The sequence below is a fragment of the Corapipo altera genome, unplaced genomic scaffold (genome assembly GCF_003945725.1).
Source record: "Corapipo altera isolate COAL_440 unplaced genomic scaffold, ASM394572v1 RXGC01000115.1, whole genome shotgun sequence".
NCBI lineage: Eukaryota > Metazoa > Chordata > Aves > Passeriformes > Pipridae > Corapipo > Corapipo altera.
In genome coordinates, this window is record NW_020884986.1 from 1,301,970 (window position 1) to 1,326,521 (window position 24,552).

A 24,552-nucleotide genomic window follows, 5' to 3' on the forward strand; every position below is an offset into this window, starting at 1 on the left:
CGCTCGGCAGCGCAGGGAGCGGGTCCCTGCCCGGCTGCCCACAGGAGGGACACGGATGGGGCTCTAACACCTCCCGCCGCTCCAACCTTCCCCGCTCCGCCTCCCCGAGCGCTCTGCTCCCCTTCCCGCCCGCGGCGGGCGGCGGCTCCTCCCCGGGGGCGGAGGGAAGGAGGGAGGGAGGTGTTGGCCGCCGCCTCCTGCAGCCGCCGGGACTCGGTGTCGGGCGGCTGTTGGTGGCGCCTCCCGTCCCGTGCCCGTCCTGTCCTGTCCCGTCCCGGCGATGTCCGGCGGGGGCAGCCGGCGGCGGGCCGGCCCCTCCTGGCACAGCACTTTCTCCCGCTTCTTCTCCCGGAGCCCACCCGGCGAGGCGGCGGCGAGCAGGTAACGCGGCCGCTGCCGCCTCTGCCCCGACCCACCTGCCCCGCCGGGGGCGGGCGAGGAGCGGGAGCAGCGGGTGTTCCCCGCGGCGGGGCCGGGGCTGGGGGCCGGGGTCGGCTCCTGGTGGAGCGGCGGCACGGGAGGGAGTTGGGCTGACAGCTGCCATCGCCGGGGCTGGCGGGCTCGGTGCTGGCGGTTTGGTGTCCTGTGGCAGTGCTGCGGTGCCGGGCAGGGCTCCTGCGGGCTGGGAGCTCAGGGCTTTCCCTGGGAGGCGGGTTGAGCACCGGCGGAGTCCCGCCTGGAACACGCGTTTGCTGGGAACAGCCCATCCCGGGGCTTCTCCTTCGGTGTCCCTCGGGTTGCAGCCCCTTCCTTGGAACTGCCCCTTCCTGCAGGGCGCAGAGGTCTGTGAGGGGGTCTGAGTTTGTTTGTTTGTTTGATTTTTCCTTTTCAGTTTTTACGCTTGAAAGTTTTCTTTTGGACTGGTGTAAATCAGGCGTTAGTACAACATAAATATTACTGATGTGTTTAAGTCTCGATGCAAAACTTGTGGTTTATGGAGACGTTGTTATTAATAATTTTTTTAGTGCAGGGAGACTTTACAGGATGAAAAGGGTTGGAAACTTCTTGTGTATTTGTTCCTCTTCCTTTTTTTTTTCTTTTTTTTTTTTTCTGGTGGCTGATTTTTGTGTGTAGGAAGGAAAGAAGCACAGATAGTTAGTTCCCTTCAGTTTCTCAGGCAGCCTTATTATTTGCCCTAGTTAATAAGGATATTTTTGTGGCAAAAAGGTGCTAGCTGGCTAGGCCTTATTTCCTCGGGTGTAGTATTTACTTTTTGCTTTTAACATGGTTTTAATCGTTGAGTCATACTTGATACTACATAGGTTTGTGTTCAAACTGTCAGACCAGCAAATACAGTTTAATCAGATAGATAGTGGCTATCACAGTGGTTCTTTCAGTGATTCTTTCAGGATCTTGCATTGCACAGTCTCACCAATCATGGAAAATAGCAGACCCTATTGATGTCTTACACTGACCATCTCTATCAGTCTCATAAGTCCACCATGAGGATTTTTAACTTGGGGGATTTTGCTTTACTGTGAGCATTTGGTATGCTACTGCACCACCAAGGATCCACATGAAGCACTGCTTTTTATTTCATCCCAAAAAAAAAGAAAGCCAGAGCAAGTCTGCTGAATCAAGGGCATCTTTACAGTGGCTCTTATGTCTGACAGAAGTGGTTAAGATATAGGAGAAGGAGAAGGTTTGGATCTGGCTGGGGACCTGAAGAGGCACTAGGAGATGTTTCATCGGATGACTCCTTGCCAGCTCCCTGCAGCTGTGGTTGGGATTAACAAAAAAGCCTAGCGGTCACCCCGGTAAGGAGGAGAGTGATGCTCCTTCAGTGGTTTGGCCACTAAATAGCCTATCTGTAGGTAGCACTCACGGTAGACCTGCTCCACTTAACTTTGGGCTGGAGCCTAATCTTTATCTCAATCACAGTTTCATTTCCTGCGGCCAAGAGCCTTTTCTTTATTAGGAAGTTGGGATGGTCCACAGAGATACAAAAAGGCTCTGGCCTCTTGGCCTCGCTCTTGAACTCCTCACGACGTTTAGCTGGAGGGTGGTAGCCGCGATTCCTTCCTGCAGCAGAAGCGAGCACAAACCCTCCCGATCCGAGAAGTCCCATTTGGTATGTTAAGGAGCTTTTTTTTCTTGTCGTGCCGGGTTGCAGCGTGGCACGTTAGTCAGGAATGCTGGCGTTCCCGTATTTGGTTTCCACTGGCAGCCTTCTTCGCAGATTAGCGTAATTGTATACATTACCCGGCGCTGGGATGAGTGCCGCAGGTTGGCTCCTCATGTTTATTTAGTGAGCTTGGTGGTGTAGAAAAATGGATCGCTGAACAAAGCATGTGTGTGGGGAGGGGGAACCGAGGCTGCTTTGCATGTTTATTGTTAAGGTGTGGAGCGCGTGGGCGAGTTGGGGAATGCAGCCTTTGTGAGGTGCTGTGAGAAATGTATACACCGGGGTGGTTTCCCGTTCCAATTATCGGGAGGATATACGTTGGAACCGGACCAGATCTGAAGTATATGGGAAGAAACTTTTGTGCGGAGGCATTTTACCTGCCGGTGGGTTTCGGAAAAGCGAAACACCCGAGTAAAGTGGGCAGGAGAGGGAGCAGTGTGATACACAGGGCCACGGTGTGCCAGCACTGACCCTCTGGAGACACGCATCGCACTTGATGCCTGTGCAGAACATGATGGTTTCCTGTGTTTTAAAAGCATGCAGAAGTGAGCCTATGTATGTCCAAAAGTGGTTTTCCATCTGCTCCTGCAAATAAGGCAACAGTGGGTGGATGGAAGCTCCCAGCTTTCCTTCCCCCAGCTGTTCAGCTCAGCTCGGTGGGGTTTGGAGTTCTTGCCCTCTCTTGCTACAGACACCATGTTCAGATTTAGCTGTAAAAAAAACCAAAAGCCAAACCCCAAACCTGCAGTGGTCGTGGTTTAAAGTAGGAGGAAGGGGATGGGGGGAATGACACAGTTTATTAATCAGTGTCTTAGACTCTTCTAAGAACCCCATTTGACGAAGAGCTTATGTTAATAACTTGCCCTTACAGCGATTTGTAGCTCTGATGAACATGAGACTTGCTGGAGGCTTGCTTGCTTTTGGAAAAAATAAGCTGTGCAGATTAGTTGCAAGTTTTGTGGCAGCAAAAAGCACAGCACATGCCTTAAGAGCTTACTTGGGTTTTTACATAAAAGGCAGCCAAATGTAAGGTATCTCCCACTGAGTGCTTGCCTGCATAAGTGTGTTCTTCAGAGCTGGGGCTGCTTTGAGCAACAACTCCAGTGCCTTTATCCCAGTTCTTTATCATTACCTTCCATCAAAGGTGGTCATTATGCTCTACTCGACTATTTGCTATTTCCAATGATACACAATTGGTATTAGTTACCACAGTGTTTGTCCTGGAGCAGTCTAAATCCCCAGGGTGAAAAAATCCAGTTGCATTTTCACTGTTCTAGTGGGGAGTCTGATTTTTCTTTTATTTTTATTTTTTTAATACTTGTATCTTTAGTCCATCTGGATGAAGACACAGCTCTTACAGTGTAAGTCAATCCACTGCAAATTCTTTGAGAGATTCTGTGGATGAGCAATTTTTCTTTTGCGAATAAATGTGACCTTTCAAGTCACATTAGAAGCTGCTATTGAGGTGTAACACTTTTCACTGAGCTACCATCAAAATGTCCTTTAAACTATGGATGTATTTTATAAGTTATCCCATATGGTGTTTAGCAAGTTCATTTCAGATTTATCTTTTTCCCTCCAAGTGCTGTTGGTTGGTCACCAGTGCAAGTTGGCCTTGGGTTTATCAGGATATTTCTTCTGCATGGCTGAAGTGTTCCAGGGACATCAAACAGGGAAGAGCGATCTTTTATCTGGTTTGAGAGGGGCTTTGGGAGTCCGTTTATTAGAGGGTTTTTTCAGGCTGAGGTGGTTGTTCCATTCATCCATTAGTTTCTAACTAAGAGCTTTCAGAGATGAAGAACTTTGTTTATTCTGCCTGAGGAGAGATTAGAGAGCCTTTTTCTTCCTTTGGGACTGCCAGTCATTGTTCTTGTTTACAAAGAACATGTATTTTTGTAGTTGTAAAAACTGCATTTGGGGGACTGCTGGAAATTGACTGAAAAGGGAATAATAAATTTCAAACTTAGTTCTTCTGAAATTACTACCTCCTGGCTGGTTTTGATTCAGATACCATTAGCATCTTTGAAGAAATCCATTGTCTGCTGGAAAAATCAGCCTCTGCTTTCTAATAAAGAACCTTTTTCTTTCAAAAACCAGAGCAGGATTCTTTGTGTTGTTGTTAAAATTTAATTTATTATATGAGTGTACATGAGGGATGATGGTTTGTGGAACCAGCAAGGGGAATACTCCAACCATATAGAAGAATCCAAATTACACTTGTCTAAGTAAGCATTATGAAAATTTTCTGCACATTTATAAATTTGGGGATTATTGTTTGTTTCTTTTTTTTTTCTTTTTTGCATCTTATATTTTTCCTATTATGACTTTCATTGCAGGGTAATTCAAAATATTATGAAAAGCCCTGATTCAGCAGGGTACCAAAGTAGTTGCCTTTAATTAAACAGATAAATAGTTCTGTGCACTATAGTGGGACTATTTGCTTGATTAGAATGAAGCACATACCTGGATGTCTCGTGGGACTGAGACCAGGAGGAGCAAGGCCAGCAGCTGGCCCTGTGTGTGAGAGACATTTCCTGAAGGAAATGTTACTTGAGTTACTCGTGTTTTAATTATAATAGAAGGGCTCCTTGGAAGAAACAAAGCAACATTTTTTCCACTATTTTAAATGTTAACAGCGCTGTTTCCTTTCCAGTTATTGGTGTAAGTGCCAGAGTTAATGCAGAAATATTTCCAAAACAGCTACAAGTCTGTGGTTTTAAGGAATAGTTTTGCAAAGGTGAAAAGTCCTCAGTCGTCTCCTCTATTTAACAAAAGGCTCACAGGTGGAAAAAGATTAAGAATCAGAAACATATTGCTGTGGGGATTGTATTTCTAATTATTGTAACTTCTTAAAAGGATGGAAACCCAATTACTGCTTTCAATTTCTGAGGGGCTTTTGGATTTCATGTGATTCAGTTAGTGTATACCATTATCCTTGTAGACAGTAGCACGGAACTGTGTTGCTTGGGCTTTTCAGGGGATGGTAGTACCTTGATTCTTCTGGTATATTAATTTTAATTTCTAATACAATTTTTATCTTTTCTAAATGACTTTACGGTATCACTTTTGAAGGCATAAGGTCAGGAATGTTTGTTTCCTTAGTCACTTCACTTTCCCATGTCAGTTTTGAGACCTGAAATAGAGTCTCAATGTAGCCTCTATTTGTGTTGCATTAATGCGATTTCGTGACTTGCCTTGTTTTGAAATAGAGCCTTGGTTTTCTAAATGTTCCACTGTTTCTTAAGTTACCAAAATATTTTATTGAAGGCAGTGTGTCTGCGTAAGCAGTTTGGAGGTCTTTGGGCCTAAGTGTGTGAACGCTGTGTGGATCTACACTTCACCTGTGGACAGTCTTGTGTTGGGAAAAAAGCGTAGGAAGAAGTATTTCTTGTGAGCTCACGAAGAGGAGAGGCAGAAAGAATTGCTGTGACAACATACTTTGCTTTTAATCATCAGTTACAGGCTGCAAATTTAGCCATAAAATTTATTTTGGTTGAATGGAAAACACATGCTCTCAAAACAAAAGAGGGAGCTTTGGTAATGACTGGAAAGTGTCTATAGGATGCTTCCTGATGTATATTTTGTGAGTAAAAGATGGGAGTTCTGAGGAGTATTTTCTTGTGTTGAGGTAGTAAGCCTGTGTGCCTCTACCAAGAGTTTTCTACTCCAGCCTGACTGGAAGAGCTTGCTGCATTTTACTGGTGACACCAGTCTCTCTTGCTTGTTTTTTCTTAATGACATCTTTTTGAAATTCTCTTATGCTCTGTTTATCAGGACAGCAGTTGCTGCTGCTTTAAAGCTTTCCTGGATTAATTTTTTTTTTAATATCTCCTATTTTCATGCCATTTTCTAAGTACCACCGTTGATCCCCAACCTTGCAAACGTGCCATTTGAAAACAGTTCTATTCTCTATTATTTTAACCTCTTATATTTTAACCTTAATAAATAATATGTGAATCTGTTCCTAATACTACACCAAGCTTATGTGTTAGTGACTAGTAACATATTTCTTTCATAGGAATGCTGGAAACTTTATCTAACCAATCAGACTGGCAAATAGGGAGCAGATTCTACATTAATGTTGGTTACTATGGTTGACAGATGCCAGAAGAAAAACCTTGATGTAATCTGGTATAATCGTGCTGCCCAATACTGGAGTAAGCTCTGCTCAGGAACATTTATATTTCTTTTCTCTGGCCTTTGTAGGGCTATTCAGTTCCCTCACATGCAAAACGGATTAAGTTATTTAGCAAGGGCGATTGTGGCCCATCATACTTAATTTCACTTAGTTCTAGCCTTTAAACTTAAAGGCACATGTTCAGTGTAAAGACGTGGTTTGGTTCTTGCAATTTTTAATGTAAATTTTCGTAGTAAAATGTGGCTTGTGTGATTTTATAGCATCTTCGTTTTCCATGATATTTTTAGTTGCTTACTTTAGTCTTCATTTAATAGTAACACACTTTGTATAGCTCACAGAAAGTATGTGACACAGCACTGCTAATGCAGAACATGAAGCTGACCCAGCTTTGCTGCACAAGCAAAGAACAGTATGTAAATAAGTGGGATAAACAGGTCTGAGAGGAAAAATGGTTTCAGTTAAAACAATCTAAATTGCTCAATGCTGTCTGTAATCAAACCAGTTTCAAAGTAGGGTGGTTTAATTGAATATAATACGTTTTGTGCTATTTCAACACTTAAATTAATCAGTGATTGTAATACTTCTTTTGCCTAAGTTCCTGCCTTCGCTTCCTCCTGGTTCCATTTTTTCCTCCTTTACCTTTCTCTGCTTTCTGTTTCTTTTCCTCTACTTCCCTTCTTATTTGTTTTCAAAGAAATAGCACCTTTGCTTTCTTTTGATCCTCTAATTTCAAACTGCTATGAAAAGCCTGTTATTAAAAACTAACTGGTTTTGTAATTTCCATTTGTCTTAATGTGTTCACTTCTCCTCTCCTGTGTGTGTGTGTGGCCTAAGCTTAGGGACAGAAACAGGAGCCAGAAACTTCACATTCAAATTTCTGTGCAAACACTCCCTCTCTCTTGAAGACAAGCCCCAACAGCCTTGCCAGAGACTAGAGGCAGACTTTGTCACTGCTGCTGTTTGGTTTCCCAGGAACACTGTTGGCCTTGGGAATCTTGCTGAAATTTTTCATTTTGAAGCTTTTCAAAAAGGGCAATATTCTGATTTTGGGGGAAGAGGAATGGAGGAAAGAGGTTTTAATTGAGTTCATTTTTTTGTGTTAAAATGCTGGCAGTTTTATTTTCTGTTAAATACCAATGTATTTTAACTGTCACTTGATGCACAAGGCAGGTTTTTTGAAGCCATTGGTTTCCTCACGTCTTGTTGCCACTGAGCTTCACAGTAACATTTTCCTTTCAATTAATTTAAAAAATGGTTCCTGTCCCCTCACTCCCGTTGCTCAATATACATGCCAGAAGTTTGACTCTTAAAAAATTGACTTATCTTTGTATTTAAGTTCTGGTAGTTCTCCTGGCTTCACAGGTGTGACATCAGTGTCTAGAGTAAGGTGTTTCCCTTAAAAATCTCTTGCCTTTACTTAGATTAAAGAGGAAGGATAGAACAGTTGACTTTCCAATGCTCCTGGGTGACCTGAGAAGTTAATAAACATGGCATTGATCCTAACATCACTGAAAGCTGGGAATTGTTGAGCATGGTTTTGTTTATGAGATTACAGCTTCACTTCACAAGCTGCTGAAATATCATCCATAGACACTTAGACTTGGTGCTGTTGCTCCAATTAAAATTAACACTCAACATACAGAGGAATATAAAAAGACTGGATATAATAAATAATTTTCTACTCGATCTGTTTGAAGAAAATAAAAAGGATGTATTTTTGAATCAATTCAGTATCTTCACAGGTAATTTAAAAGTGGACAAAGCTGTAGCATATGAAGTTTGCAGGTGACTAGAGTAAAGTGTGTGGAAATCACAAACAAAGTTGCCATGGTTGGCAGCCAATTGAACATGAACTGCCAAAAAGTGGTGGCTCAGAGAGAAAATGCAATTGTCAGGTGTATAAATAAAAAAATACCTTTATTCCATGGATGGACTTTGGTTACTAGAGTACTGAGTCCAGTTTTGGCGTCCTTGATTTATCATGAAAAAGATGCTGGCAAACTAAAAAGTGCTCAGAGCAATTTGAAGTCTGAAAAACCTCCCTCACAGAATAAAATGAAGTAGCTCGGTAGCATTTAGTTCATTTAAGAGCAAGTTTTGAAATGACAAGGTTAGAGTTTGAGGAGTGACTGCTTTAAGGAATATAACTGGAAGCAAAATCAGAGTTAGGTGCTGTATTCTGTAGTAGACCTGTGACTTTAAGAGGTTATTCAAACCTGAGACCTTTATGAGCTGTCCCACAGAGATGTAAATTGATCCTATAACTGAGAGAGGAGGCTTGACAAATCAAAATAGTAAGCGTAAGAAATAGTGAATTTAGTAGTAGTTTGCGTGGAAAAGTCTTATTTAGAAATGTGGTAGATTTTCCATTGTCTATTGTTTTTTAACCAAAGCTCATATATTTTTGTCATGTATTAAAGGCTTAACACAGGTCTCCCTTGGTGAAATTTCATCATCCAGATGATGCTGGAGGCCAGCTTCAGGAATTATAAGGGTTGGCAAGTAGGGTAACTGGGATATAAAATATTATTTAAAGGTCTGAATTTTTAGCAATCATCTTTTTAATTACCACTTAGAAGCTGGGACAGAGAAGAAACCAATACTAACCAACCTATGGCTCTTTGCAGTTATATAATCAAAATTTAATAACTATTTCTGGCCTGTGGATGTGTTTGAGAATCCCTGTAATCTGCTGAAACTTCATGGGGTTCTTGTCCTTCGTGGGGGTCTTTGACAGTATTATTAGACTTGTGGTTTTCCACTCATTTACATTCTTCAGGGAGACTCTTGCACAGATGGATTTTAAAGTACTAGGTAATGAGATCCTGTTTAGCAATCTCTGTTTCTCCATTGAAATATCCTTCTGGAAGGTCAGCAGTGAACGTGTAACTGTTGGCACTAAGTAAAATTGAAAAGAAGTCATGACATCAAAACCAAACAAGGTTCTTTCCAGAGAGGGGTGTTAGGTTTGTTCCAAAAGAGAGAAAAGGCGGGGGTTAGGAATTGGCATTACACCCCAAAATGCTGAAATAAAGAAAATAGCTAGAAAGCAAACCTAAAAAGGACAGTGAAGACTCCAGCAAAGAGTGAATTTTATCAACAATCAAAAAAAAATCTTCAGGAAAACTGTTTAAAAATATTGGGAAGAAGATGTCACAAGTGAGGTCATGAAACCTGGATAGGCAGCTGTATGTATAGGTCAGGCTTAGTTTGTTAGCATTATGTCACCAAAGCCACCCTGAAGCATCTCTCAGGTTAGGCATTGCTTACCCCCTTAGCACTGCAAGTCACCACATTAAAAGGTTTCTGAGTTAATCTGAAGAGAAGAACAGTTAAAAGCAAATAATGGCAGCCATCCACGTGTGGTGACAAAGAGGGTTTGACAACTCAGGGAGTCATCTGCCCCTGAAGAGAGGGAAAGAGAAGTGGCAAAATGCTGGAGCACTCTCCTGTCTGCTCACAGCTGGACTGTGGGAGAAGTAAATGCTGGAGCTGCTGCATTGGAAGAGGCTTTACTGCAAAGCTGTGGGAGAAGGAGGGTGGATCAACAGCCAAAAGTGCTGTCCCATAGTGCTGCCAAGCTGAGCTTTAGCCAGCTGACCCTGTTTCCTTAAGGGAGTGCCCATTAATTTCCCCCTTCTCAAACGGCAACGGGCAGCCTGTACCTTCTCCTCCTAAAAGGAACCTAAAATGTCACAGCAGTTAACTCAGTTTGGAGAACCCTGCGTCTGGTCAGTCTAATAAAAACTTGTGTGTTTGTGCTTTATTACACTTGTGTGTTTCCTGTAGGTTATTTTTTTTATCTACCACAACACATTGACAATCTGCTGCGTGCATAATGTGGGTGGGGTGGATTAATAAAGGAAGAAGGGGATGGGCTTTTAATTTGCAAGTTCTGAGGGATTGTTATGAAGGACAAGGATGGAGGAAACAGACTTCTTGCACCATACGGAGGTGCTGTGAGGGCCTTTTGAAGATGTGATTGTTTGTAATTGTCTTGGTCTGTTTTTAGAGCCAGTTGGAAAAGATCTTGCAGACTGTGTACTTAAATTTGGCCTATTAAACTTTTTTTTCCTGACTGTAATCCCTCAGGTAACCTCTTTGAGTGTGAGCAACAATGCAGAATGTGAACTAGTCTCCCCCGTAAGAATCTCTAACCTCCCCTTCCAAAGTGTAATGATTAAAAACTTGGCCCACAAACCTGCTTCTGATTCAGACACCACCTGTCCAAGTATTACAGAAAGGTCAAAACAGATTTTCAGCTGCAGAGAAACAAAAAGCAATTAAAAAATGACACAAAGAAAGGTTTGTTCAGAACATATCTTTTGTAACTTAAGTTTAATCTTGATTATTTAGAGAATAAGAGTGATGCTAATCAGGGTAGGCATGCAGGCAAGGCAGTAGAAAGAGCAGCCAGACAGCTGAGGAGAAGAAATCCCTCTAACCTTCCTCTAAACCTTCACTTAAGATTAACCCATCCATATTGGATGCACTAATACGTAAGGGAAAAGGGAATGTCTGGCAGAAATAGCAACAGAAGGGCAGTAGATTACTTATCTGAGAGTTGAGAGGCTTGGTTTCTAGTCTCAATTGTGACAGTTTCTTTACTCTGAGTGTTATTTAATCTATAAAATGAGAGTACTATCTGTCTAAATATGTAAGCAACTGGTGGTGACAATTTGTAAATGACTGCCTGTATAATTAAGAAGTCCATGGAAGCAAGTTGGTGTGGCAGAGGTGTTTTCTGTCTTCTTGGGGTTATGCTTTTCCCTTTCACATCTTAAAAGCAAGTACAAAATAGATTCAAAACTTGGGCTAATGGATACCTGTTGCTGAGTATATAATGTAACAGCAGTAGCTTATGAAGCACAGAGTTGAAGGCTCATTCATCTTCCTAATCTGGCCAGTGTGAAATGCCCTCTGAGAGGTGTCTGGCTGATCGGGCAAAGCCAGGTTTAAGCACAAACCTAAAGTTAGATGTGCTGAACTGGAGATAGCATTCTTGGTAAAGCATTTAAAAAAGGCTGGAAAAGCTTAAAGCAAGGATGAAACTCTGTGGAGGCAAACTTTAAAAATACAGATGTAGTCCAAATGGGGGGTGGAATTCCTAGTTCACAGTGAACCTGTGTGTATTACCAGTCTGTTGTTTTCAGGTCTTAGCAAAAGCATAAGAATTTGGTGGTGGGATATCATATAACTACCAGTTCAGTGTTTGTAACAATATTTAGTTGCAGAGATTGTTTTGTAGAAAAAAAACCAACCAAACAAAAACCAGCCCCTTAGAATACAGTATCTGGAAATATAACATCTAGCTAGTATTGATAGGGTAGCACGGGTTTATAAAAAAAATAAAGAATGGATAATTTTTAGCATAAATACAAAATGTCTTACATATTTCCCAAGAATTACTTTTAAGTGTGCATGTCATATCTTAATAGCTGTGTTCACTCGTCTCTGAATATAGAATTGTATCATAGGCTTGAGTTGGAATGGACCTTAAAGATCATCTATTCCAACCCCCCTGCCATGGGCAGGGACACCTTTCACTAGACCAGGTTGCTCAGAGCCCCATCCAACCTTGGATGCTTCCAGGGATGGGGCTCAATGCCTTCATTCCCCAGCCTGTGTTGATACTGGGGAGTTGCCCCAACCCAGGTGGAGCACCTTGCACTTGGTCTTGTTAAACCCCGTGAGGTTCCCATGGGCCCACTTCTCCAGCTTCTCCAGGTCCCTCTGGATATCATCCTGTCCTGCAGGTGTGGCAACAGCACCGCTCAGCTTGGTGTCATCTGCAAATTTACTGAGAGTGCACTTGATCCCTTCATCTGTATCATTAATGAAGAGATTAAATAACACTGGTGTGGACCCCTCAGGGACACCACTCGTCACTGATGTCCGTGGGGACTCTGAGCTGTTGACCACGGCCCTCTGGATGTGTCTGTCCAGCCACTTTCTCATCCATCTAACAGCCCACCTATTGAATCCATCTTTCCCTGATTTGGGGGGAAGGATGTTGTAGTGGACCATGTCAAAGGCTTTGCAGAAGCCCAGGTAAATGACATCTGTAGCCTTTCCCTTGTCCACTGGTGCAGTCACTCCATCACAGAAGGCCACTGGGTTGGCCAGGCAGGATTTGCCCTCAGTGAAGCTCTGCTGGCTGAATCATCTCCCTGTCCTCCCATGTACCTTAGCACAGTTTCTAGGAGGATCTGCTCCATCTTCCCAGGCCCAGAGGTGAGGCTGACAGGTCGGTAGTTCCCAGGGCCCTCCTTTCTACCCTTTTTAAAGCTGGGTGCAGTGTTTCCCTTTTTCCAGTCGCTTGGGACTTCACCTGACTCTTCAAATAGTGTGTGCCTTGGCAGCTCCATCAGCCAATTCCCTCAGGACTCTGAGTTGCATCTGATTGAGTCCCGTAGACTTATGTACATTCAGGTTCCTCAGGTGGCCATGAACCTGATCTTTATTTACAGTGGGAGAGATTTTGCTCCCTGAGTTCACATCCTGCTGTCCCTTGACTTGAGAGGTGTGGGAAGAGAGGTTGCCATTGAAGATTGAAGAAAAAAGTTCTCCTCATTCATTGTTTTTCAGCATTGTTTATCAGGGGGATATACCTTTGACCTCCCTTTTCTGGTTGACATACCTGTAGAAGCCCTTCTTGTTGTTCTTTGTGTCCCTTGCCAGGTTCAGTTCCAGCTTCGCCTTTGCCTTCCTCACCTCACCACAACTGGACTTCATCTCTTTACTCTTCCCAGGTGACCTGTCGTTGTTTCCACTGCCTGTGCATTTCCTTCTTTCCCTTCAGTCTGACTAGCAGGTCCTTACTCAACCTTCCAGCTCTGATTCTTGCTCTGATTCCTTGCTCCTGGGGATTGCTGGCTCTTGTGCTCTAGGGAAGACTTCCTTAAAGACGTGCCAACTCTGATCCGCTCCCTCGTCCCGGAGGGCAGTCCCCAGGGGATCCTATTGACTGTCTCACTGAAGAGCTGGAAGGTAGCTTTCCTTAAGTTCAGGGGCCTAACCTTACTCCTTGTGTGATCCATATCTCTCAGGACAGCAGATTCCACCAGTGTGTGATCACTGGTGGACAATGTGGGTTTGCATTGCAACATGTACAAATATGTGAATATGTGTGGCATAATTACATTAGTCTCACATGTTTTGTGTTTGTTGAATAGGTTTTTTTGAATAGGGAGTGTAGGTTTGTGTGTGGGCCTACGAACTTTACTGTTTTATTTTTCTCTGCAGAGAATTTGTGGGGAAAATACTGTGCAGTGTTCCAAAACTTGTGATTAGTGATTGACGCAACGATGAGAAGGGGGAAAGCCATAAAAATTGTTTGCGTGGAATGTGATAAGTTGCATCATGTGAGCCAAATGAACAGCAGCCAGCCAGGCTGTTCCCCAGTCTCAAGGACTGAGTGTGTCACCAGCTCCTGTGTCTGTGGTGTTGAGGCTGTAGAAGGTAATCTTGACTCTTTGGGGGGAAAAAAAACCACAACAGTTTTATCCTAAACAATCCAAGAGGCCTGTGTCCAGCAAAGCAAGCTTTTGTGCTGTAAACTTCATTCATCCAGCATGAGTCATTTGGTTTCTGTCAGAGATCCATTTGAAGCTGGGCCCTGGCTAAGGGTAGAAGAGGTTCACAAAAAGTCTCCTCAGAGGTGGAGTGAGCTGCAGTGCTCCCTGCTTGCTTGTTCCTGCCTCTGGAGTGTCATTCATTGCCCCTTCATTTGTGTTGCACTGTAAACTGGATCACAGGCTGGATTTTTCCTGATGGAAGCTTCTACTCCTCCCTTGATTTTATCCAAAAGCGTGACCCTACTGAGAGCCCTTCTCAGCTGAGTTAAGGTTGCAAAGAGATAACTGAGGTTGAGGAGGAAGGAGTGGAAATTTCTAAAGCTGGTTCCGCTGACAAAGTCAGCATGTTGAGGAAGTACACCCTAAAGCAAAAGGTTAAGGAATGTGGAAACACTAGAATATAAGCCATGAAAGGGTGTGGGGAATTGCTTCCAGGTTTAGGGTTATTTTATGTTGGAAAATAAAGTTTTGATACTTCTTTTTTTTTTTTTTTCCCCTACTTGTTGGTTTTAAGATGCTTATCTGCTGAATTGCATTCTTCCAGTTTTGGTATGTATGCTATGGAATTTCATAGCAATCTGTCCAAGCCTGGCTAGCGAGAAGAAAGTAATACAGACATGTATTTAAAATATAAAGAAGAAGTAGGAAAACAAAAAAAAAGTTTTTGGGAAAAAACCCTGATGTATGGGGAAGAATATGAGCAAAACAAAGTGATGAAAGAATGGGACACTAGTAATCTGTGCTGGTAATACTTAACAAGAACAAGGGTCTCATTTGTGGTCTGCAGCCCAGTTTCATAGAGAGTGATATCATGAAGTCAAGAAGAATGTCTGGAGGAGATCTACGTCATTTTTCTGCTCTTAAATACAGGGAATTCCTGTTCATGTCAAGTGCCTCAGCATCAGGAAAAGCTATGCAGATCTGAGAAGGGTGGCTTGTTTTTTTTTGATTTTGTGGTTGGTTTTTTTTTGAGTGAGTGGGAGAGAGGTAGTTGATTTTTTAATTTTTATTTTTTCAAGCCAACAAAACAAAAACTAGGAGGGAGAATATAGGTTATGTACAGAGAAACGCTTTTATTATTAGTGTGCCAGATTGCCCAGAGTGATTGTGACATCTCCTTCCTGAAACACGTTAACAGGAGAAGAAATTAATAGGTTAGAATAGTAATTCATCTGCTCTGTCTTCAAGGGGAAGCAAAGAACAGCCAAGACTTTCTGTCTGATGGTCTCCCTGAAAAAAGCATCTTTGTGTTTATGAATGCATTATGAAAGATTACCTAAGGTGGTGTGAAAGTACATGGTTTTCAACTTGAAGAGGATCTATGAAAGGGAGGAAGAAGCTTTTCTTTAGATTTATCTGAAAAGACGTGAAATATCTTGAAAAACCTAATTGCATGAGAGTTCTATTCTTATTTTTATTCAGGGAATCCTGTTTCTGAGCAGCTGAGAAGGAAACTAATATTTAGTCATACTGGCTTTTGTATTTTGTGTGTGTATCAATGTATGTTGAATGCAGATGCCTGATCCACAACAGGAAGAAAACCTTTCTTTAGGAAGTCTTACTGAGATCCACTTACCTGTGGTTTACACTCAGTAGCAGTAGGAGTACCCGTGCTTCTAAATTCTTTCTCCAGATCCTGGCAGAATTTCACCAAAATGCAAATAGTTGGGTTTTGTTTTTATTTAAGCATCTTTCAGAAGTAAGGGCTTGTGCATTTGTCATTAGCAATTGATAAATTCCTGAGATTGATGAAGAAATGTTTTTGAAGTGATTACGTATTAATTGGAATACTCTCTCACATGATAGGTTGGTACAAAGTTAATTTTCTTCAAGTTGTGACAATGCAGGAACTGATGTGTGTCGTTGACATAATCTAATGTTTTCCTTGATTAATTTTTGCTTCTAAATTGCATATAGCTTGAAGGTTTTGATTCAAATGTTCTCTGCTGGGTTGTGTTTAAGGATTGTTTTAAGAATTGGGGTTGATGCAGGAGATGATTCCCTCAGATGGGCTCTGAGGAAAATGTTGACCAAGATGAATTGGCAATAAGGACATATGTGACTTTGGATTTCTGACTTTTAAAATGGAACAGTGGATGTTTCCTTGGTAATAACAACATGCCTCTTGTCCCCTTTTTAACATTTCTTCTGCATTTGCTGCCAAAGCCACATTAGGCATGTTCAGTTAAATGTGGTGGCTGTGATTTGTGATGACTCCATCTGCCATGAGTACATTCCACTTGCTCACAGTCCTCAGAATGGGGTGCACCTTCCAGCTGCCAGGTGTGCCAGATAGTCCTGTGGCAATGAATCCTGCTGTACGCTATCATTTTTCCCACAGAAAATAATACAAAATAACAAACAAAAATACAAACAAAATAGAAAATAAATTTTTTTCCCTTTTCAAGTGGAAGAGTCAAAATGCTGTGTGCCATTTCTGAATGCCTGAGTTTGAAAACCTCTGTGTGAGGTGAAATGGGCATTTTGGTTCTATCTTCAGATTTTTGGGACATGGCTTTTTGAATTACAATATGTGCAGGGGTTTTTTTCAGTCACAAGATGAGCAGAGTATGTTCTACAGTTTGGAAAATACTTCTGTCTGTCCCTTTAACACTCTTTAGTGTTTAAATTGAACGATACTGTGTTGGCTCTTGGTTGGACATGAATAATGCAAGTACTCAGTGTTGCAAAATATTTTTGTTTTTCAGTTCTGAAAACAAAGGGAGTGAAGCCATAAATTTAAAGAGCAACCAAAAGGAAAGCACAACTCTGCCTGCACTTTTGAAGGTATGATTTTTATTGACTCATATTTATTTGAGGTAAAACCTACCACCTCTGCTTTTGACTACTTGTTAGAGTTCTGATGTTGGATGTATTCCTGCACTGTGAGTTGGCACCTGACTTTCCATATTCCATATTTCCATCTTCTAGGTTAGGGTGCATTATGCCAGGGTTCTAATATACCTGCAGAAGACAGAAAAACTGCTTGTGCTTCAGGTTTTTAAAATAAAATTCACGTATTTACTTGATGAAAGAGCTGGGACTTCGGTGCTAATTCCATATGCAGTTAGCCAGCAAAGAAGAAAGCTGGTGGTTTTTATCAAACTATGCTTTCAGGCATTCCTCTAAAGCACCATTTCTATATAATTTATGAATATCTAACCAGCAAGTCCTTACTTGCCTGAAGGTCTGCTGGTTGCCAGCTAAAGCACTGTAAGGTCTTCCTGCTGGAATTCGTATGCACATCGTCTGTTCCTCGCCGGTTACCCGTGTTAATCATGCTTGTCTTGTCCTGTAAGCATTGTACTGCAGAAAAAGGACATGCTCCACTGTGATCAGGGCTTCCTCCTGTGTCACCTGACACAGCTATGAAGTTGTGTTTAGGTTTAGTCAAATACCATGGGTAATGATGTGCAGGACAGGTGCTGGTGATAACAGCTGCCTTCGCTGCTGTCACGTCCTGCCCCACACAGAGCCATTTGAGTGAATTATTAAGCAGTTTTGCTTAATTTTTTTGGTTCCTTTTCTAAGTTGTTTTAGTTTAACCGAGATAATATGGTGGCTGCTTCTCCAGAAGGGGCCAGATTTATTTAGGGCTGCAGTAGGATTCTTACCACACTGGATCTAAGATTTGTATCCTGTGTTGCATTTATTGAGCACTGATGGTGCCGGGAGAAGGAAGTGGCCTGCAGTCTCTGTGTTCCTACATCCCTGCGTTCCTGCATCCTCAGTGTCTAGGGACTCTTTGTTTGGGCTTCACTAAAGGTGAAGAGACATTGCAGTTGCCTCTACAAAGACCCCAACAGGGTCATTAGCTCAAGAATGATTTCATGTTGGCTGTGGTTTGCCTACATCAAGGCGAAAAACAATGTGGGGATGTTTGTTCAGAAGCCCTGTGGATTCAAACCAGCTCTGTCAGTTCAGAGCTTCTGGAAGTGCCACTGAATTCCCATAAATCACAGATTATTGGGTTTGTGCCTTGAAGTGATAGGATTATGATAAACAAGAGGAGATTCTACTATAATAGAAGAAAAATTTTGGCATTTCAGAAAAAAAATCCCATTTTTCTGTGCTAGATCAGTGAAAACTTCTAAAACAGATTTTCCTTTTGAGGAAGGTTTGGACTGAGGAAAGGGAAACATTTAGCATGCATGCACAGGACTTCTACACCAGGAATTGCTTAAAAGGAAGTATGAACAGGGCTAGGGCTTCAGGAATAAGCATGGGAGGAGCAAAGCGGGCATAGCAGGTTTAAGTTACCTAAGCATGTTTCTTTCTTGCCAGAAACTAAATCTCTTTTTTTTTTTTAATTTAAAAAGTTCCAAATTCAGAATTTTTCCTGCTGAATCGAAATTCCTTGCAGTAAAGTTTTGTACTCAGAGCTTCTGCTTTTGTAATATTGTACTAAAAGTTGATGCCAATATTAGTGCTCTAAAGTTTTGTTCCAAGTATCTGATCTCTTCTTTTTGTCTTGCCATAACTTTTTATTTAATTATATTGTCTTTGACCCATGTTTTAAAGTCTAAAATGTTACATTCTCTTTGAAATAATACCTGGTGTTTGTATAAGCTTTAGGAAAAAGGTGTGGTTTTCATATTACTAGAATGTGCTGACTATTGAGCTGTACTGAGCTTCCTGTCTAACTTAGTTCCCTCTTTCTTGAGCCGATCAAAAACCTTGTGATGCACTTCAATAGCTCCATTGCATAGTAATGAGTACTTTTTGAACTATAATTTGTGTGCACTGAAATTACATCTAGATAGTAAAAACTTAGAGAAGGTGGAGAAAGTATTTATTTTCTATCCCTCCACCCCGCATTTTTAAAAGAAAATATTTTTCTGGTTTTTCCTCACGCTTCTCTCTCCAACACACACTTGCATTTTGGTAACACCACATGGTCTGTTGCCTGACATTGGCCAAAATAAGCTGTCTTCTGCAAAGATCACAAGAATGCAGTTGGAGAGAACTGAGACTGTCTTATTTGTGGTCTTGGCAGTGCTGAGATGATCTTAGAGGTCATTTCCAACCTAAATGACTCTGTGATTCTATGAAAGGGAAAATCTACGGTATGAAAAGACATTCCATTTTTATTTTATTGAATCATCAAGGTTACTATGGGCTAAAAGAAAAATAGTGGGAATTATGGGAAGTGTACTTTGTGAAGAATGTCTAAATCCATATGCCTGCCTGGATGGGCTTTGGGCAGGTTTCCACACGTGCCCGTGTTTCTGAGCTGTGCTTCTGCCCAGTCCTTTCAGGTGGATGGTGACTAAAAGTGAAACCATGTTGTGCCTTTGTTAACTGTCACCAGGTTAATGAGCCATCATATTTCTGATGGACTTTGTATATATGCAGTGATTTTGTATATTCATTGGTCTCAGCTGGAAGCCAGGGGCAAAACAGTGGGGGAACTGTGAGTCTCTGATTTAGGAGCAAAGGTTGAACATCTGAACTATAACTGACTGGGTGAGTGGAGCTGGGAAATGTGCTGAGCTATGGCAGGTAGCTCTTTGACTCTTCTGAGCACTTTAGACACCAGTTCTGTACTTTACCCCTGTTATTTTTTCTCTACAATTAAATATTTACCTCATAGAGGGAGGAAAAGATATTTTAATACTTTTTTAAAGCGCGAATTCTAATTTCTCTGTGCCAAGGGGACTTTAGCAGTCATCACTTGATCACTTTCAAGAAAATATTACTGAAATATATTTGCCAAGTCTGTTAATTCATTGCACCCCCTCCCACTATTTATTTACAGATTTTGTTTTGCTTCTGTTTCTTTGAATAAGAGCGGTAAATAAACAGTGTCCTTTCTGAGTAACGGCTTCATTTGAGCGATGTGATTGTTGAACAGATGGCTGTGTGGATGTAAACTGTTCTTGAACTTCATGTTTAGTGTACTAAGTATCTGCCTTACATAGCATCCAGTACATATTAGTGTATCATTAACCTCACTTTTAGTGCTACAGGGACTTTGTTTTCAAAGGCAACATTGCAACAGTGCTTCCTGCAAAAGTGTGCTTTTGCTTTCACATGCTTTTGGTAATGCCCTTAAAGGAGAGATTTGCAGCTGGGATGTAAGTATTACTTGGATTGTGTGGAGCAGCTGTTAAATAAACTAGCACAGATACTGTAGTGAGCCACGTGCTGGAGAATGTCAAGATGATACAGTTCTGAAGAAATCCCCCAAAACTCTTCTTGGATGTGCTTGTTTCACAAGTCTGACCTGTTTCCTGTTTCTACTAAATATAGCACATTCTCCCATAACTGATTAGGAAGGAATTTCTAAGCATCTAAGCACGGGAACCACTATGTGAGCTCTGTCGGGCAAACCCAAAAGTTTGAAAAAAGGAAGTACAAATATGATGTACCAAATGTATCATTTAGTATTTCAGTTGCATTAAATATGATGTACCAAATGTATCTTTGCGGTATTTCAGTAGCATTAAATATTCTATAATTTGGCCCACAGGCTCAAGCCTGGGTGCTTGTCACCTGAATTAACCATAGACAGTCTCAATCTTCATAGAAAACTCAGGGGCAGAAAGTACAGCAAAGATTATCTAGTCTGCTCCTCTGGCCCAAGGTGAGATCTCTGTATCTCTGTCATACCTGATAGAAGTTTGTCTGACTTGTTCTCAAAGACCTCCAGGGATGGAGATCTCTTAAGATCTCTGCAGCCTCACCAGACAACTGTTCTCCCAATTTCATAAAGCTTATAATTAAGAAGTCTTTCTCTTAACATGCCATCTAGAGCTTCTGTGCTACAAATTAAATTGTCCCCTGCCAAGTACTGCTGTGTACTGTGAACACGGAGAAGAGATTATTGTGTAGCTCTGCTTTCTCACATGAATTTCAGTTCAAGGTAACATAAATGGCTGTATTTAAACAGTAGACATAGTATTAAATTTTGATGGCAAGGACTGCAATTATGTGATAAGATAGAGCCAGGATCTTTTTGGAGTTGCAGCAAATAGGACAAGAGGCAATGGGTGCAAGTCGGAACATGGGAAATTCCAGTCACCTGTGAGAATTTTTTTTCTTTCTTGCTTTGTTTGCTTTTTGGTTGGTTTGTTTGTTTGTTTGTTTTGATATCAGAACAGGTTGCCCAAGTAAGTTGCAAAATCTTTATTCTTGGAACTACACAAAGCAGAGCTGGATGAAGCCCTGCTCTAACTGGAGCTGCTTTGAGCAGGAGCACAGACTGCATGACCTCCCCAGCCACATTCCTTTCAGCCTAATTTGTGCTGTAGTTCTCTGCAACATAATTTTTCATCCAGTGTGTGCATTCACAGAAGTTTTTTTAAAAATCCCTTTAACTTGCTGAATATAGGTAGCTGTTCTTACTGAATGTCCCTCTTTCTGACCATAATTTTAAGTTTTATTTTTGCTTTAATCAAAATTAAACCGAGTGTCTTAGTTAATGATGTGCTTTTCTATATAGCATGGGGTTTTTTTATATTGTCATGGTTTTATTTTACATTGACTTCATTTCCTATGTATGTTATCTAAGTAATGTCTGCTCAGCCTGTGTGTGAATTCCTGCTGAATACCTGTCTTAGACCTAGTAATTAGAAATCAGAGAGAGGGACTCTTTGTCTTTTGGAGTCAAGGGTGATGGATTCCTACTGCCAACCATGAATTTTTGAAAAACCTGAGTCACTTTTAAAAACTGTTGCAGTTGCTGCCTATAGCAATGAATGAAAGACTAAACAGAAATGGGTTTGGAATTTGTATAAACAAGATTTCTCCTGTGGAACCTGAAGATGGGTCTTTTTCTCTTCAGCAACGATGTAGAATTTTGTTGAAATGGAATTTTATAGGTCAGTGCCTGGCACCTTCTGGTTTCCCAGGACACATTGTTCAGTTGATGGTGTTAAGAGCTGTATGTGTTGTGGAACGTATTTCAGGATCATCCTCTCTAAGGTCCTGGTGAATTCCATTGTCATCCTGAAGATTTTTAGAAAGGATGATCCTGAAACGTTGCTTCCCTCTCTACTACTTTGGTTCTTCAGAGGAGGGATCTTGAGCAGGGAACTTTGTTTCAGGATGGGTGAAGAAAAAAACCAAACAGGGCTTTTAAACCTTGTTTTTTTGGCTCAGAAACCCAGCGAGGAGACAGATGAGAAGCAGAAGTGTGATGCCAGATGCTACAGCCTGCCAATAGAATATAAGTACAGGTGGAAATCCCACTCTGTCATCCCATTCCCAGTGTGTTGTCTGCTTTTGCACACCTTCTGCATCAAAAAGGTGAATTTCACCTTTATTTGAAAATTTTTTTTCAAACTTGGAGGAGTTGTCAAGTAAAAGAGAATAAAAATTATTTCATGTGTGTGAAAATATTTTCACTGAAAGACAATGGACGTGTAGTACTGAAAGACTTTAGAGAAAAGAACAGTAATAAGACAGACAATTAAATTCTGTTCTCTTTGGCTCCATACTAGACCTTGTAGTAATAAGTGATGGCTGCATACTGAGAAGTGAGTACCAATTTTTAATCTTTAATCAGAGCTTTACGATAATTCCAGGAGAAAATTCAGAAGGGAGAATTTTTGAATTAACTCTGCAAATGGTGTGAAGAGAATTTTTTTAATTATTAAGTTGATTTTGTCATTCTAGAGACTTTCACCAAGTTTACAATTCCCTGTAAAGGTGACCTAGCAGAAACTTTGTTTCAAATTGTACCTCCATGTCTGTCTGTACTGTCTCCTTTGAAGTGTTCACCCTTGCACCTTGTCTGTTGTTCTTTTGTTATGAAAGGTGACTCTGGATACCTCCCAGATTTTAGGAGAACACTAGAGTTTCAGAGAATGTTTGTTTTATCTTTTCTTTCTTCATCGGACAAATTAAATATACATTAATGACTCCTTGGTTTTTCAAGAATTTAAATGGATAAACAAATTTTTAAAGTCCCGGTGCTGAACTTCCAACAGAGGCAGTTGTCTTTCCAAATGTTAAATAGTCATTGACTTTAAATAGGTTTATTTTTTAAAATGCAAACCTGATACAGTTTAACTAAAAGTCCCTTCCTGTTGTTTAACTTTTAGTCCTGATTATGAAGATGCCATGATTTCATTAGTTTTCTAGTTACTCTTGTCTTCCGGGGTTGTCATGACCTGATTTTTTTTCATGTCAAAACAAGCAGAGAAAAAGGATGTGGAACGAAAACAGAGCATTAAGAAGCCAAAATATTCAGAGATTAATTGGTTATTTGTAGAGATACTGAGCTCACCTTAAACTCCCCCCAAGCCTGTCTTTGTTAATCTGTGGTGGTTTTTGATTTTTCTGTTTAGTTAAAAGTTAGTTAAGACTAATCAGTTTTTTACAATGATGGCCCTCCCTTGTGTTATTTCCATCACTGCTTTTAATTACTTGGTTAAGTAGGAAAACCTCACTTAGACTACGTGTTTTTTAAATCCATTTGTCTCATGAACACCAGCAACACTGGACTTTTAGGGGGTTTCTGCTGGTCATGCATGTATTTCATTGTCTGGTAGTACTTTTACCTGAATTTTTCTTAGTGCTATGCTGGTTTCCTCAGACAAGCCTTGTTCATAATCTCTGTCTCACTAATCTAGTACTGTTTTGTTAGGTTTCCAGATGTATAGCCTCTGGAATAGTTGGTTGAGTCATTTTCCTCACAGTATTTGAAAAAACAAAAGCTTATTTCACACATGGATTTAATGCACCTTAGTGTGTCCCACTCACTGCAAACAGGTGAGAGATTACACCAGAGATGCTTTAGCCTCACTGAGAAAGGAAATCAGCTGGAATACATGCACATACTCACTGTGGGGATGAACTAGCCTGCCAGATATTTCACTGTGGATTTTTCTTAGCATTCAAAATGTACTGTATCACTGTTCAGATTGAATGAGATGCTCATAATTGTTAAATGAAATGCAGCCACCTTAGTTGTGTTGAAAGGTCAAAGCTAAGGCTGGGAACACAATTAATTTTCCAGAACTAGAGGTAGCAATGCCTAAATGTACTCCTTTGTGCATCCAACACTTTAATCTGAAACTCTTAAATGATTTCTACAAAGCTAGCAAACAGAAATCCAGGAATAGTGCTGTAACTGTTTCTCGGATGAATAAATTGGGATACTGGGGTTTAACGGCTTGTTGAAAGTCCCTGGGGGTGAATCAGTGATGATCCTAAAATTCTGGTGGCAGGTCATCTTCTCTCCCAGCTGCAGGTGGGATGAGGTGATTGAAGTGCATGAGTGTATCCGTGCCACATGCAGATTGTTCTTCAGCAGCTCCCAGAGCAGCAGGACGGGCGGTCTGGGAGAGGTCTCCACGCGTCTGTCTGCAGTTTCTGCTTTGTAATGAGCATTCATTCATGGGCAGAGAGATCTGAAATGTCTGGCAGTCGTGGCTGGAAGCTCATTCTTTGTTCACGGAGATCTGTGTTTTAATGCTGTTAATGTTTTCATTTCGTTCACTCGTTAGGGCAATAAAAGAGATTTCATTCTTGGCAGACAGACGTAACCCTCGCTGAATGAGAACCTCTGGCAATCTAAACTTTAGCCACCCAACTGCTGAGAGACGGTGGCTGTTCCCAGCTGGTGTGAGGCAAACCAGGGAAGAAGGCAATCCCTGCTCAGGGTACTGTTGTGGCACTGTCTGTGCTCCGGGGGGTTGTTCACACTGGGAGCCAACCCTGTGCCTGACTGTGTAGGTGCAGTTAGGCTACAGGCAGGAGCAAAT

General features: G+C 41.3%; 1 protein-coding gene across 4 annotated transcripts in view; it reads left to right on the forward strand.

Moving 5' to 3' along the window:
* The first annotated feature begins 233 nt into the window (after positions 1-233).
* Positions 234-24,552, forward strand: part of CRYBG3 (crystallin beta-gamma domain containing 3) — an 85,772-nt gene continuing 61,453 nt past the window's right edge. For 2 of the 4 annotated variants that reach the window (XR_003531412.1, XR_003531413.1), the window contains exons 1-2: positions 234-381; positions 16,549-16,627. Coding sequence is in view for 2 of the 4 variants with exons in the window: in XM_027666153.1 (XP_027521954.1) it covers positions 281-381; positions 16,549-16,627 (180 nt within the window). In the remaining 2 variants the exon portion in view is untranslated. The remainder of the gene's footprint in view (positions 382-16,548; positions 16,628-24,552) is intronic. The other 2 variants (XM_027666153.1, XM_027666152.1) reach the window with 2 other exon arrangements.